The sequence below is a fragment of the Vipera ursinii genome (genome assembly GCF_947247035.1).
Source record: "Vipera ursinii genome assembly, chromosome: 1".
Lineage (NCBI taxonomy): Eukaryota > Metazoa > Chordata > Lepidosauria > Squamata > Viperidae > Vipera > Vipera ursinii.
The window spans coordinates 288,784,910-288,801,004 of record NC_139512.1 but is presented as its reverse complement, the minus strand read 5'-3'; the positions used below and the strand labels follow the sequence as shown (position 1 = coordinate 288,801,004).

The 16,095-nt window shown below is 39.1% G+C and overlaps 1 protein-coding gene across 1 annotated transcript; it reads left to right on the top strand.

Moving 5' to 3' along the window:
- The first annotated feature begins 239 nt into the window (after positions 1–239).
- On the top strand, positions 240–6,469 carry MAP1LC3C (microtubule associated protein 1 light chain 3 gamma). Its single transcript, XM_083358047.1, has 4 exons — positions 240–508; positions 898–953; positions 1,506–1,612; positions 3,428–6,469. The coding sequence occupies exons 1-4, from the start codon at positions 448–450 to the stop codon at positions 3,636–3,638; spliced, it is 435 nt and encodes a 144-aa protein (XP_083214173.1). The 5' UTR covers positions 240–447; the 3' UTR covers positions 3,639–6,469.
- The last annotated feature ends 9,626 nt before the right edge of the window (positions 6,470–16,095 follow it).

Genomic DNA, 16,095 nt, shown 5'->3' with positions numbered 1-16,095 from the left:
GCAGGCATTCTCGTCCCGAGCGTCGGTTGTTGTTTTTTGTTTGGTTTGGTTTGGTTTTTGGTCTCCAACACCCACCTTTCCATTTTTGATCTCGGCCACCCCGTCCGGGAAGGCGCGGGGCGAAAGCGGCGGCTTTTCTCTCTGAGAGAGAGAGAGAGAGAGAGAGAGAGAGAGAGAGAGAGAGAGAGAGAGAGAGAGAGAGAGAGAGAGAGAGAGAGAGAGTGTGAGTGTGAGTGTGTGTGTGTGTGTGTGTGTGTGTGAGTGACGTGGATGTCGCAAGCCGGTCGTTCAAAAGGGGGCTCTTCTGCACGGCTGTAGACTCAGAGCGTAGCTGTTGCGGGGCCGAAGTGCGTGTAGTGTGTTGTTTTTTTTCCTCCTCCTCCTCCTCCTCCTCCTCCTCCTAGGCAGGCTCTTTTGAAAAGCGGGAGGGGTGGGGGTGGGGGGGAAATGCAACCTTTACAGCACAACTGCCAGCCCACCAGGCCGTTCAAGCAAAGAAAAAGTTTTGGTAAGTGGTGGAGGGTGGGAAATTTCCCGCTTGGGAAATCGGGCTGGGGGGTTTCTTTCCCTTAAATTCGGAGGGAACCACTCAGCTCCGTGGGACGATTTTTTTTCTCCCTTCCTTTCCCCTCTGTGATCGGGAATGGGGGTTGCTCCAAACTCCCCCCCCCCCGGTCGGGAGTTTTGGGGGCCTTTCCAGCGCTCTTCGGAGGCGAGAAGAGGAAAAGGCCTGCGGGGATCTGACCAGTAGGCGCTGCTCCCGTGGAGGCGGCTGGGCTTTGGAGGACTGACCGTCTGAAATCCGCTACCTGCTGCCTTGGGAGGAGGGGGTCTTTCACCTCAACGGCCCGTTTGGAAAACTAATGGATCGTCTTGTCTTTTTTTTTTTTCCCACAGCCACCCGAGTGGAAGAAGTGGCAGGCATTCGTGGGAAGTTCCCGACAAAAGTGCCCGTAAGTCTCTCTCTTCGTTCCCTTCTCTTCTCTTCTCTGCTTAAACGCCCCTGGCGTTTGCCTAGTTCAGCGTTTCCCAACCTTAGGAACTTGAAGATGCGTGGACTTCAACTCCCAGAATTCCCCAGCCAGCTATGCTGGCTGGGGAATTCTGGGAGTTGAAGTCCACGCATCTTCAAGTTCCTAAGGTTGGGAAACGCTGGCCTAGTTAGTTCAAGGGTCTGCAACCTTGACAACTTGTGGACTTCAGCTCCCAGAATTCCTCAGCCAGCTATGCTATGCTGAGGAATTCTGGGAGCTGAAGTCCACAAGTCTTAAAAAGTTTTCAAGGTTGCAGACCCTTGAACTAGTTTCTTTTTTCTTTCTTTTTCTTTTAAAATGTACCTGAGTGCATTTTGGCCAGCGGTATCGCTGACTTCATTCCGTTCTGTCGATAACAATAAGGGTGCTTAGGATTGTCTCCTGCTGATAGGAGTAGATGTTTCCACTTGGTAGCGTGGCCTGCTTCCCACATTGCTTTTAAACATGTCGTGCTTTCTTCTTTTGCATCAGGTAATTGTCGAGAGATATCAGAAAGAAAAATACCTCCCCCTCTTGGACAAAACGAAGTTTCTGGTGCCACAAGAGTTAACTATGACACAGTTTATAACCATCATTAGGTATGTAGCACGGCCACAGATAGGCTATTTATTATTTGTCGGCTGTCCGTGCTTCTGTGCACACCCCTTTCCTTGCCTGTCTATTTTTGCTGTTGGTGGGGGGGGGGGGGCTTCTAAAAAAACACTTGGGAACTTTGCAGTAATATGGCTTCAGTTACCCAACACCTTCCTGTGACTTTTCTCCCCTTGCTTTGATGAGATTCAGTCGTTTGAGCCCTCTTGCAAAGTATTCCTCATTATTTGCACAAAGTTATGGTGAGAAAATGCTAGATTAATACAGTCCCACCTTTTTCCCACCTCCTCTGTGGTTTTTTTTTAAAGTTCTTAGACTGTTCCTGTCAACCATGTATTCATCCAAGAAGAGTTTTGTACAACAAATAACCATGGTATAATTTTAAAAATGATGCAGTTATTAGCTTTAAATGTATTTCAAACTATTTTTATTCTCAGATAGTTTTCCCCAGTCCAATGCAGTCCAGACATGTTCAGCTTTCAATCCCAATATTGACAATGGCCCAACATAGAGGGAAAGTACTAATTTAGGTAAAGCTATCCTAAACACATGTGTATATCTTGAAATAAATATTGAAATTTTATTCTTCAGAATCCAGGATGTAACTAGGAATTTTTGATTTGGAAAAATGGATTATTTATTGATTCCATCTAGTAATTTACTTTCAAGTTTTACTTCTTTTTAAAAAATTGCTTGCTATGGGCTGGCGAGGGCACTTAAGAAGGATAAATCCAAAAAGCCTTCAGGTCTGCAGAACTATTTGCATAGCATTATTTTTATCCCAGCCCTACTGCTTCAAGAATTCTTTAAGCTCCTGTGACTATTGCTGATATCAAAACTGATTAGAATCTCTTATAGGCAAGTAAAATAAGGCAGTACATACAAAGTGAGATTACAGCAACTTGGAATGCTTATTAAGTGCCATTTTCAAGGTCATAGACTTATACAATATGTGTTGCCCAATAGAATTGCACAAATAGTGCTATGGCTTGTGCTCAGAATATCTAATCTTCATTCATCCAATTATAAAAAAATATTTAGAAGCTTTTATTACGAAGTACACTATATTTTTTAAAAAAATAATGTGCTTCGTGGCTACATGAAAAAACAGAGTGCATTTAAACAGCAAGATAAAATTAACTGAGATTAGTGAAAAATGGTAAGGAACTCCACCCTCAACCTTTCCTAGCCTCTACGCTCTAGGAACAAGTTGAATTATCTTTGCTGTTTGTAACCTTCCTGTACTGTGCTCACTATGGAATCTAAATACCTATAATAAATGCCTTAATGACAAGCAAGCTAAATAAATATCTGAGAGCCAATTTGGTGCAGTGGTTAACCCATCTGGCTAGAAGCCAGGAGCCTGTGAGTTCTAGTTCTGCTTTAGGCACAGAGCCAGCAGGGCGACTTTAATGCCAGTTGCTGTCTCAGCTCTAGGAAGGAGGCAAAGGCCCACCACCTCTGAAAAACGTTGCCAAGAAAACTGCAGAGATTAGCCCAGGCAGTCACAAGGAGTTAAAAACTGACACGAAGGAACAAAAATAAATAAATACTAAATTTTAATAATAAATGTAAAAAAACCTACTAAATACTGTAAAATGTATCCCATAAAAATGGAATATGTATCTTTTCTTGGATAGTCTGGACAACTTAAAAATCCATCTTCTTCCTTACCTCTATTTCAAAGAACAATATGAGGTTTTCTGGTGGCAACTTTGCATATGTCTAACTAATCTACTGTCTATATACTATGAAGGAATTTGCACATTTTAGAAATATGTCTATTTTCTTTGTTAATCCAGAAGCAGAATGGCACTGAGTGCTACTCAAGCTTTCTACCTACTGATAAACAACAAGAGTTTAGCCAGTATGTCTTTAACACTGGCTGAAGTATACCGAGATTACAAAGATGAAGATGGATTTGTATACATGACATATGCTTCCCAGGAGATGTTTGGAGATCTCATAGCTACTTCCAAACTAAAATGTAATGAATATCTCCTAAAAAGATAAGTCTTCTCTTGGTGACAGCGTGGCTGAACAGTGAACTGTGCATCATTCAAATTACTTGAGGATGAAAGGTGCTCTGCCTAACGGGGGCTCTTCTGCAAAATTAATGGCCCAGGAGTTGGCAAGACCCAACTAAAGAACTGAGGAGTGGGATAAACCATCCCAAACAAATGACATGGACACATAGTTTCATAATTTGGTTCCTTGCCAGCCAAAGAAGTTAGTGATATGCTTCAGTGTTACCTTGAAATCATGTATCTGCTTTCAAAACTGTTACGGTAATTGGAGATGAATGAAAATCATGAGATTTTATAACCAAGTTAAATGACCTGGATAGGAATTGTCTGCTTAATAGAGAATAACATGTGCACTAGAGAGTAGCACGCTGTCATAGTTAGCTGAACATTGCAGCCCTGGCTTTTATATTATCTGCTTTTATCAAAGCCATTTGCTTTCTTCCTCCAAGAGGAATATTGCTGATGAGTATGATGGCACTGCAAACTTTACAGGACAATGTCTTTTCACAGACTATTTTTTATTTTTATTTTAATTCCATTTATATCCCGCCCTTCTCCGAAGACTCAGGGCGGCTTACAAGCTTAGCAGTAGCCTTCATTCTATGTATATGCCTGCTTGTTAGGGCTTTCACACACACCCCAAGCGGCATTATTACAAAGTCAGCTTATTGCCCCCAACAATCTGGGTCCTCATTTTACCTACCTCGGAAGGATGGAAGGCTGAGTCAACCTTGAGCCTGGTGGGATGCGAACCTGCACTTATTGCAGGCAGCTGGTGTTACTTAAGGAGGCATTAGCCAACTGCTCCACCAAGGATCTCTAGAAGTTGCCCCCTTTACTACAACTACACAGAAGCAGCATGTAGGATTGAGACTAATAGGGTGGAATATAATGGACTCTAATGATGGGAAAGGTGGAAGGAAAGAGAAAAGGACAACAAGCAGCAAGGTGGATAGACTCAGTGACCATAACAATGAATGCATCATCGGTGTTGCTGAGAGACCAGGTTAGGAACAGAATATCATAAAGAAAATCTATATGGTCACCAAGAGTTGACCACAACTTGAGGGCATGTAATCATCAGTCCTTCAGAGGACATTATTGCGTGCACACACACTCCTCAGATACCAATTGCTAAAAATTAGTATGTGAGTTGTGACGGGGGGGAGGGGATGGCAGTAATGCAAGAACATAGCTGCTTAAACAGGAATGCCAATTCCTATATGGCATCTTGCAGTTGTTTAACTTGTATGTGACTAACTCAGCTTTGGTGCTGAGGCAGCAACTCCAGAAGCTAGAACAGTAGCTTTATCACAAGGCTGCGTTCTTGTCTTTTGAACTCTGCTCTGAGCTTTAACTTTGATTGAAGATAAGATTATAATATGAAGATGAGCTGTGTGTGTGTGTGTGAATATACACGTTTACATATGGGTGTGCTATATAATCATATGTTGTAGCTCATAAAGTGCTCCAGTATGACAAGCTACTTAGTCTAAAGCCAGCTAATAAAACCACCCCTTTGAGATCTTCTATCAGTGTCATATTTAAGATAATTCTATCTCAATAAAACTCTGCTGACTTAAGGTTGCTCTCAATTTATAAACCTGCTGGTAGCCTCTTATTGTCCAAATGACTTGGAAATCTGTTTTAAAAGGGACAGACTGCAGAGTTGCTGGTATTCAAACCAGAGAATACTGTGAGTTTTAACTCTAACATAGACAGGAAAACTGAGATATATTTCATGTCCAAAATAGTGACATGAAATGAGGAGTCATTTGTGGTGATCTGAAGAGAAATGTTGATCTGGTAAGACACAAAGCTTTATTTGATGGACACGTCCCAACTCACATGTAAAGACCCTAACCTAATATAAGAATATTTTATCCAGTTATACTTGATGCATTTTTGTGAAGTGAAAATGCATCTGTATGTGTTGAAAAAAATTAGAATGACAACTCACATAATCAGGTTTTTAAAAACTATCCTTTAAAATCTTTTTTTTCTGAATATATATAAGTAGTCCGACAACTTCTTGTGCGTTTCTAAAAATGACATGCATTTGTGCTTTAACAAGATGACATGGCTTCATTAAAGTAAATGTTTTTTTCTAGTCCATATTTACGTTTGGGCCTGCAGGAGCGGTGCACATTTATCATGTGTATTTTGTTAAATGCCTTTTTGTTATTTTGTGAAACAAACTGCTTTCTGTTCAAGTAAGAATTTTTAGATATGGATAATATCTGTTTGGCAAGACCGACATTTGATATTGTTAGAATTGCTGCAATAATGTATGTAAAATACAATGCCTCAGAGTAGCTAAAATATAATTGCCCCTGAAGGGATTTCTCACTTACAACTGAGTGCACTATGTTTTTCTTTCTTCTTTTTCTTTAAGAGAGTCAAATAGTAGGTTCAAGCTTTTAACTCTGCTATTTTTGGATTGCTCTTGAATTGCTCTTCTTTCTTGAGAGTAAAAGACTGAAATATTGTTGTTTCATTACGAAAAGAATGAACTGAAGAAAAATTAAACATTATATAACTAAAGGACTCTGGACTGAAATTTCTTGAGACTCTAGATTCCCCAAAATGGCATGTACAGTATTAAAATGTATTACAATAAGTTCTAGTAATAATTTAATAATTTGTTAAATAGATATGCTGCCCAACTCTAGTTACTTTGGATGGTTTACAAATGGTTAACAACATTTAAAATAAGGATTCCCCTCCCAAAATAAAGATGGCAGAAATGACCAAAGGAGATGGGAACAAAAGGGGGGGAGTGTGTGTGTGGGGAAGTGTTCTTCAATTATGCTTGCCAAAGGCCTGGGCAATGAACCAGGTCTTCAGAGCCATTTGAAACCCCAACAGAGCAGAGGCTGTATGAATCTTGGGTGGGGTGGGGTGAGAAACACATTGTATATGTATTGTATGTAAATGCTGGCTTTTATTATATGTACTGTATGAAGCTACTAAGCTAGCTGCTATATTAATGAACTGAACAATACAAATGGAATGTGAATGCATGCATGCATGCATGAATAAATGAATGAATGAATGGAGATCTTCTTAAAATAATAACAGAATAACAGAGTTGGAAGGGACCTTGGGGGTCTTCTAGTCCAACCCCCTGTTCAAACAAAAACCCTATACCATTAACAGTATACCTTTATATACTTATACCACATACTTATAATTTATATCCTTATAAGAAGGTAGGATTGCATGCAGTTGAAAGAGAAAGCAGTGCTGTGTTTCCAAATCCAAATTTGATTGAGCACTGGTAGTCTAACACTGTATTCAGTTTAGAGATTACTTATCTTCTATGATCAGTAGTAGTTAATTACTGAAAAAATGGACTTTTCAGCACAGGAACTGAAAACCAATGACTAATGGGTCTAAATGGGTGATTCTATTCGATTGGAAATGTAGGAAAAAGAATAATCTAAGCCTGGTACAAATTGTTATCCTATTTATCATAGCTACCATAATGCCTAGTTTTATTGCCAGGGGAGGAGCTGGGGCATCCACTGGAAAATTAGAAAAATGAAGATTGCAACTTTGTAATAGACATCCCTTCCATAGGCATGTTGCGACTATTTTAGAAAATAGGAATGATGAACTACTGATGTTATATATATTCTGCCTTTGAAAACCTCCTGGAAACCTCAGTAGTTATGTGATGCTAGTGTTCTGCTGGCTTCTAAACATATTTTAAATTCAGTAATCTTCCACTTAACTAATTTTTCATAAACCATTGAAAGCAGAGTTCTTTAGGAGATCCTTTAAGTTATGTAATGCTACCATAAATTTGTTCATTTGTTTATTTTAATGTTCTCTTAATTTTGTGGGCTTGTATTAATTTAATTTTATTTTATTCTCTCTTTTTGTATTGTTTTTAACTTGCCCTGTGAACCGCCCTGAGTCCTTCGGGAATAGGGCGGTATATAAATTCAATAAATAAATAAATAAATAAATAAATAAATAAATAAATAAATAAATAAATAAATATTTTGATTTGAATACTTTTATATATTCATATTTTTATTACCAGTATGTTGTAATAAAATACTATTTTAATGTTATTTGATGACTACATTGTAAACTGCTAGGAACTGGTACAGATCAGTGAAAATATTTTCAGGGATGGGCAATAACATATTCTATATACAAGCACAACTCCATCAGTAGCCAGTATTATTTATTTTATTTTATTTTTATTTATTTTTAATTCCATTTATATCCTGCCCTTCTCCGAAGACTCAGGGCGGCTTACAAGCTTAGCAGTAGCCTTCATTCTATGTATATGCCTGCTTATTAGGGCTTTCACACACACACCAAGCGGCATTATTACAAAGTCAGCTTCTTGCCCCCAACAATCTGGGTCCTCATTTTACCTACCTCAGAAGGATGGAAGGCTGAGTCAACCTTGAGCCTGGTGGGACTCGAACCTGCACTAATTGCAGGCAGCTGGTGTTACTTAAGGAGGCATTAGCCCCCTGCTCCACCAAGGCTCTATTATCAAGGGAAATGTTATACTACTATATGTGAAACAACAACATGGGAACTAGCTCTTCCAATTCTGTTAGAGAAATAGATTACAAGACCAAATGAAAGACTTTCACATTCTCCTGAATTCTTCAAGTCATACAGAAAATAGAACTAAATTGTACAGAGTGTGTTGGAGGATGAGAGGAGAAGACCGAAGTGACGGAATGCATAGTACATTTAGTCATTGTTTTAAAATAGAACCTGTAGGGATAAAATCAAAATAGATGTTTTTAGACATTGAGATGGTTTCAGTTTGTAGCAGGCTGTACACAGAGAATCTGTTACAAGCCCTTTCTACTCTTTTGTTGTTGTTAGCTGCGAAGTCATGTCCGACCCATCGCAACCCCATGGACAACGTTCCTCCAGGCCTTCCTGTCCTCTACCATATTCTGGAGTCCATTTAAGCTTACATCTACTGCTTCAGTGACTCCATCCAGCCACCTCATTCTCTGTCGCCCCCTTCTCTTGCCCTCAATCTTTCCCAGCATTAGGCTCTTCTCCAGTGAGTCCTCTACCATATTCTGGAGTCCATTTAAGCTTACATCTACTGCTTCAGTGACTCCATCCAGCCACCTCATTCTCTGTCGCCCCCTTCTCTTGCCCTCAATCTTTCCCAGCATTAGGCTCTTCTCCAGTGAGTCCTCTACCATATTCTGGAGTCCATTTAAGCTTACATCTACTGCTTCAGTGACTCCATCCAGCCACCTCATTCTCTGTCGCCCCCTTCTCTTGCCCTCAATCTTTCCCAGCATTAGGCTCTTCTCCAGTGAGTCCTTCCTTCTCATTAGTTGGCCAAAGTATTTGAGTTTCAACTTCAGGATCTGGCCTTCTAAAGAGCAGTCAGGGTTGATCTCCTCTAGGACTGACCGGTTTGATCGCCTTGCAGTCCAAGGGACTTGCAGGAGTCTTCTCCAACACCATACTTTCTACTCTAAAGGACAAAAATCTTGCCTATTGCAGATCATTCATATATTGAGGAAAACAACAAGTAAGCACTAACAAATTTGTTTCAGGATGGGATCCGGAAATCTCACTGATAAAATATTTTCAGGCAGAATTGCAGAGCTCTGCTTTGGCAAAAATAATGATACTCAAGGTGCATAACGGTGAAATAAGGACAATTAGCTGATGTTTATAGTTCTTTTCCAATAACTCCAGTAAAGAACATCTGACCAGTGATATTAATGATTCAGCAAAAAAAGAGAATAATTGAAGAAATCCCACAAAGGAATTAAACTAAAACATCATAATATCAAAAAGAATAAAAATATTAAATTCTTCCAAATACCTCAAAGGAAAGATGAAGCTGATGAAAATGATAAACATTCTGTCAAAAAAAGTGGAAAAGGTAAATCCAGTCCAGAGAACAAGATTGTCAAGATCTGTACCAGAGGTCTGAGACAGGTTTAGGATGTGGTGACTTGAAATCTATGCTATGCTTGCTGAATGAAATCCAAAATTCATTACATTGTTCTGATATATTTCTTACTAGTTACTGTATGGTAAAGTAAAGGTAAAGGTTCCCCTGCACATGTGTGCTAGTCGTTTCCAACTCTAGGGGCCGGTGCTCATCTCCATTTCAAAGCCAAAGAGCCAGCGTTTGTCTGAGGACATCTCTGTGGTCATGTGGCCGGCATGACTAAATGCCAAAGGCACACGGAACGCTGTTACCTTCCCACCGTAGTGGTCCCTATTTTTCTACTTGCATTTTTACGTGCTTTCGAACTGCTAGGTTGGCAGAAGCTGGGACGAGTAACAGGCGCTCACTCTGTTACGCGGCACTTGGGATTCGACCCACCAAACTGCCAACCTTCTGATCGACAAGCTCAATGTCCTAACCTACAGAGCCACCGCGTCCCACTACTGTATGGTACGTTTTGCCTAAAGAAATTAACAAGCCTTTTTGGCATTTAGCAACATTAAAACTAAATTAGTGTTCTTTAATTACCTTAAGCCAATATCTATCATAAACTCACACAAAGGATTTTCCCCCCATTCCATTCACTTCTTATCTTCATTGGCTATCTGATTTAAAGACTTTGTAAAGGCTGATTATTTACTCTAATTATTAACTCATACTAAATGGTAGTAAAATTGTCTTCACATAAAGTCGCTGAGGAGTTTTCTTTTTAAGACAGAAAGCTATATTTGCCTGAAATATCTTACTATCAAGGTTCTTCCAAAATGTCTATTTATATACACATTCCTTCAAGCCTCCTGCACAGTCTAAGAGAGCCAAAATGCCTGGAAATGACGAATATTGTGCTCAAGGAAAAGCAAGCAACAGTCTCACCTAGATTGCTTCTCTCAATGGTCTCTGCGCAGCAAGAGAATAACAAGATACGTTGGAACGGAATGCTAAAAATATGGATTCTTATCCGATATACCAGCAACTTCTTTATTTATATCATAAGTCTTCCTCAGCCTCAGAAAGAGATTAAATGGAATATAGCTCTCTAGATTTTCAAGAATTCTGCTTAGTTCCTCCTCCAACTCATCATACTTCTCAAAGTATGCCAACAGAATCTACTGCTATAGCAAAGTCTAATTAAAATACATTTTAATGGTGAAGCAGGGATTCTAGACGTGATTAAAAGTTCTGATTGACACTGTGTTGTTATCCAAGCTATCTTATTCTTGGTACACTTATTTGGATAACTGAGCTGGAAAAATAGTAGGGATGGAAACTTATAGAGACAAACTTAACACTGCCTTGGTGGAGCAGTGGGCTAATGCCTCCTTAAGTAACACCAGCTGCCTGCAATTAGTGCAGGTTCGAGTCCCACCAGGCTCAAGGTTGACTCAGCCTTCCATCCTTCCAAGGTAGGTAAAATGAGGACCCAGATTGTTGGGGGCAATAAGCTGACTTTGTAATAATGCCACTTGGGGGGAGGGCAAAAGCCCTAATAAGCAGGCATATACATAGAATGAAGGCTATTGCTAAGCACATTGATTTGTGCTTTAGATTGTAAGCCGCCCTGAGTCTTCGGAGAAGGGCGGGATATAAATGGGATTAATTTTTTTTAAAAAAACTTAACATGTTAAGATGGTGTGCTGTGTTAAATTGTTTCTGAATATGGAACTTGTTAGATTACTTGAAGTGCCATCCTACGCCTTGGCTGTCTGCAAATGGACTACAAAATGGCAGATCTTGCTTATAATTGTCTACTTACTATGTAGGCAAACTGCCAATGGTACAGTTCTATTAGGGAGCAATTTGATTTGTATATACTAACTGACACAATGTTAAGTTTCCCTCAAGCCTCTGTCGTCTTAATGTGTGATCTTATTTTTTATTGCCTTCACCCAATTAAATATCATCGATATCCTTGAAATTAAAAATGAAGCATCATAAAATATTATAGTATGGAGTCATGGAAATCAGTCTCATGAAAATATATTTGTTAGGGCTGTGAATGAATGTAATAAAATGATTTGAAAGAGTGTTTTGGTCTATGCAGAAGTGTGAGTACAGCATCTCTAAAGTAGTTATCGCTTTTTCCAGGATTCTACATGAAGCTGAAAAAAGATGTGGCAGCTCTAAAGTGCTACCACAGTTGTGGTCCTTCACATTCTAAATCATCTTAGAATCATTTTTACAGTATGCATAGCCCTACTGTATGTATGCATACATAGGTGGAAGGAAAAAGTGGTATCTACCTGGGTTGTGATAGGCTCATGACATTCCTTTGCATTTCACTAACTGAATGGTGATTCCTATTAGTGTTTTTAAAATTAATTCTAATACCAAGATATCTAAAAATTTAATTCAAAGCATAAGACAAAGTCATTGATTCTGCAAGCCAACCTTTGCCTAGATGAAGTTTATGATCCAATAGAGCTTTCCCAGTGGGTAAATGGGCGATGACATAATTGTTTCATTCTTTTTCCTATGTTACTCAGAAATCTCTGTAGAGTTGGCAGCTTTTCTGAAATGATGCCATTGAAGCTTCAATGAACCAGAGAATCAATCAGCAACCATTCTTATGAACTTCAATAGAAATCGCACTTTCTGAGCTTTCTTTTGCCAATTGGGCCTGCAGTACTTGCTGATGTCATCAAGCGATCTTGTTTTAGGTCTCTTTCATGGATGCTTTTTATCAAGTGGGATCCATTCTATGACTGCCTTGGTCCACCTGCCATCAGTTCTTGTTATGTGACCTGCCCATTTCTATTTCCATTCTTTTATTCTCTTGATGAGATTGTATACTTTGTTCTCTAATCCATGTGTGGGTCTTTCTATCTTGTCTTGTAACGCCAAGCATGTATCTTTCCATGGCTCTTTGTGCCACTTGTAGCTTTTTCATCGATTGTGAGGTTAGTGTCTATGTTTCCACAGCATATGTTAGATCAGGTAGCACCCACTGATCGAAAACTTCCTTCTTCAGGCATAGGGGGAGATTGTTCTTGAAAATTATGTTTAGGTTACCGAATGCCCACCAACCACATTTAACATGCCATTCAATATCCTTTATTGGAACACCTTCCACTAAGATCCGTTGGCCAAGGTATCTGTTGGCCAAGGTCTACTATATCTAGTTCTTCTCTAGATAGATATATATATTTCTTTCTTTGGTGAATTTATTAAAGGTAACCTGGCTCTTTTTCAGGTTTATTTTTAAGCCAAATGGTTTTGCTTTGTGCAGCTTTTGTATGTGTCTGGGTCTTGTGAGAATAAATAAATAAACAAGCATTTTTTCAGTCATCTACAAAAACTCATGTAGTGTCTTAAAAGCTAGCATTTTTTGAATAGGAAAACTTTTAATGGACTTCAGTCAACAGACTGAAATTAGTTATATGGTAAGAAAAATTACTTAGGACTGAAAACAGCTCCACCGACACAGCTTACATGTTTTTATCAGACTTATGCATTACATAAAATTGACTTCAGCAACTTTTTAAAAAAATTAAAGCAACAATAGGGTAATTTTTCCAGAGGAATATGAAGCAAGCAAGTTACCATGCAAACTGCTTGTACTGCAAATTTATGAGCAACACAGAAAGATATCTAATCTCTTTTCAGCTATTTAAATTCTTGTCTAGTACTATTCCACTGTTTACAGTGGATGGGTCTTTTATTTGCAATACCCTGAGCATGCTGATAGCACAGTCCAGGTGTTTTCAGCACTTCTGCAAGGCTACTGACACTCCTATGCCATTTATTTTTTAAAGTTTTCTGAACATTGTCACAGAGAATTTTTTTGAAGCCTTTTCAGTAAATTCTGAATTTTAAAAAGGAAGAGCTGTTAACTGACAAGGGGATGTCCTCAGACAAAGAACTAACAGAGAACAGCATCATCTTGTTTCTCTTTCTAGTTAAATTATTATGAAAAGCTGAATTAAACTGCACAGCATTAATTTTAAAACTGTTTTCAAAGCAGTTCACTTATATTGCATTTGTATCATAGTAAAAGATCCAGATTCAGTCCCTGGCATCATCTTAAGAGTGCTTGGAAAGACAGGAATACCATTGTCAATTACTGTCAATTTAATTTTGGTACACTTTCTAATATTAGTTTTACCCTTGGACAGACTATTGCTAATTTAAGGTCTAGTACATCTCTCACTCTAGAAGCGGTCAGGGAAACTATGAAAAATACCATAGACCACATTAACTTGAGCATTAAATTGGTGAAATAAACGGTAGGAATATATGCATCTATTAGACATGCAAAGCACTCAACACATATTGCAAAATATATTAATGCAAGTGAACCAGCAACCATTTCCTTCGAAAAGCTCATGAAGTTGTTCTAAAGCCTACTCCTCGTTCTACATGCATGTATGTATATGTACAGCCAATAGCTCTATTGAGATTTCCAGAGAAATGATGCATCCCTGAATGTGCACATATGTGCAGACAGCCAGTGACAGCAATCAACAGTGTTGTTCTAATCAACCAACAACTGACAGTTGACTGTCCAAGCAACAAACCACCCAAAGGACATATTTAACTTTTTAAAAAGCAGTGCTTCACTCAACCTAGCTTTTTCAAATGTTTAACACAGCCTTTTTATGGGTAGGCTCATCTTATACAGTACGTATTTTCTTTAAAATGGCATTTGGACAGCTCTTGACATTTCTAAAACCATTTAGAAATAGTTTCTAGTGATAGAACTATGAGTTCTACAGTTTATGTAGCCAAACTATTGATCTATTGGTACGAGGAAGGTATCAATTTTGGAGATTCCATATTTAGAGAAGTACAAGTTTTTAGAGGAATTTACTTTGACTAAAAAAATTAAAAGTATAAAGACAAATAAGGACTGGGCATGCTCAGTAGCCACAGGATGCTGAAGGGGAACCCTGACTAGGATAATTCCTACCCACCACTTCAACATCCTTAATTAGGTAATACTGATTTTGTATTGAACTAAGGCAGCTATTTGGGTCAGTTCATCCTATGTACAGTAAAGTGGTTCTCTTTCATCCTTCTGCTGGAAGAAATATAGTGTCAGTAGACCATATGTCAGACACAGGAAACCAAAAGCAATCTGGCATTGAGCCACGGGACCCCTTCATATTATATCATGGGCATTGCTTTCTGAAAAGATGGAAGTGTTCATCGCAGCTAACCTCCGTGAATCTCCTTTCAATCCAACACAAATATTAATTTAGATTTTGAGGCCTTGAGCATCTGACATATTATACATCTCACACTCCAGCTGAACTATGATTAATCTATAGCCCCATTAGCCAATCTGCCGGTTGCTTAGCAACATCATCTGTCCTTTGAAAGCAGTTGCTCTTCAAATGTTCCAGGTTTGTTGCAGTTACCTCAGTCCATGCTCCATGATAGAGAGGTTGTCCAGAAACAACAGGCCCACATTTTTTCCTTGAGTACCAATTGGCAGTTTGAAAGACCTTGGAGATGGAAACAGAAACACTGAAACAAACCATGAGAAGTATATATTTTTTTCAAAAAATAATTACTTTATATATAACAGCTCTCCCTTACCAATATTATTATTTTATGCTTATTTCCTCAGATACTTGCCTCTTCTGTCCTGAACTACCATCCTGGGAAACAAGTGAGATTGAATGCACACATCATGTTAAACCATGGTTTTAACTAGGGTTGGACAAGCTACAAAAGCAGCAGTGCCAGATTACAGCTCCACATGACATGCAAGTCCAACTACTAGCTAGTGCAACATTACTCTGGTTGCAATCCATACCTGCTGACCTGAACTAAGGCAGCTTTGTCAGTAAGCATCACGGCTAAGTTGGCACTGAACTGCACAGAGCCAGGCCAAGACTTTTGGTAGCCAAAGACAAACGACAAGATTCATGTTTGGATTTCACAAATATCAAGGAAGTACCCTCAATGGCATCTAGAACAGCACAACCCTTAGGAAATCCAGATGAGGAAGGCTGCTCTCAATAGATCCATTGTCCAGCAAAAGGGAGCCCAGAGGTTTGAAAAGGATGTCTTGCCTGCAGAATAGACCCAGCCAATCTGGCTGAAAATACCCCAAACTGCACTCAACAAATGCGCAACACTCCAGCTATCGTCTTTACCAGCTTATTGTTCACACAGAGAGGATGAAAGCAAGAGTCCAGTACAAGCCTGTACAACTTACGGAGAAACTATTATTTATTTCTATTTATTTAAATGCATTGGCCACCCAACTCTAATGGCCTACACAACTCGAAAAAACATGAATTAAATCAGACACCCCTACTAAAGTGGATCTTATGAACAACAAACTTGACAACATATTATTTATTATAAGGGCAAGGTGGATAACTGAAATAAATTTGTGGGCCACAAATACCAGGCATGCCAGTCAGCTATTTGGTACTAGCAGTGCAGGGCAGTATCGGAGCTGTCAGTATCTGTGACTGGGAAAACACAGGTGGCAATGAATCTTTCCTGATAGTGGCATTTGTTG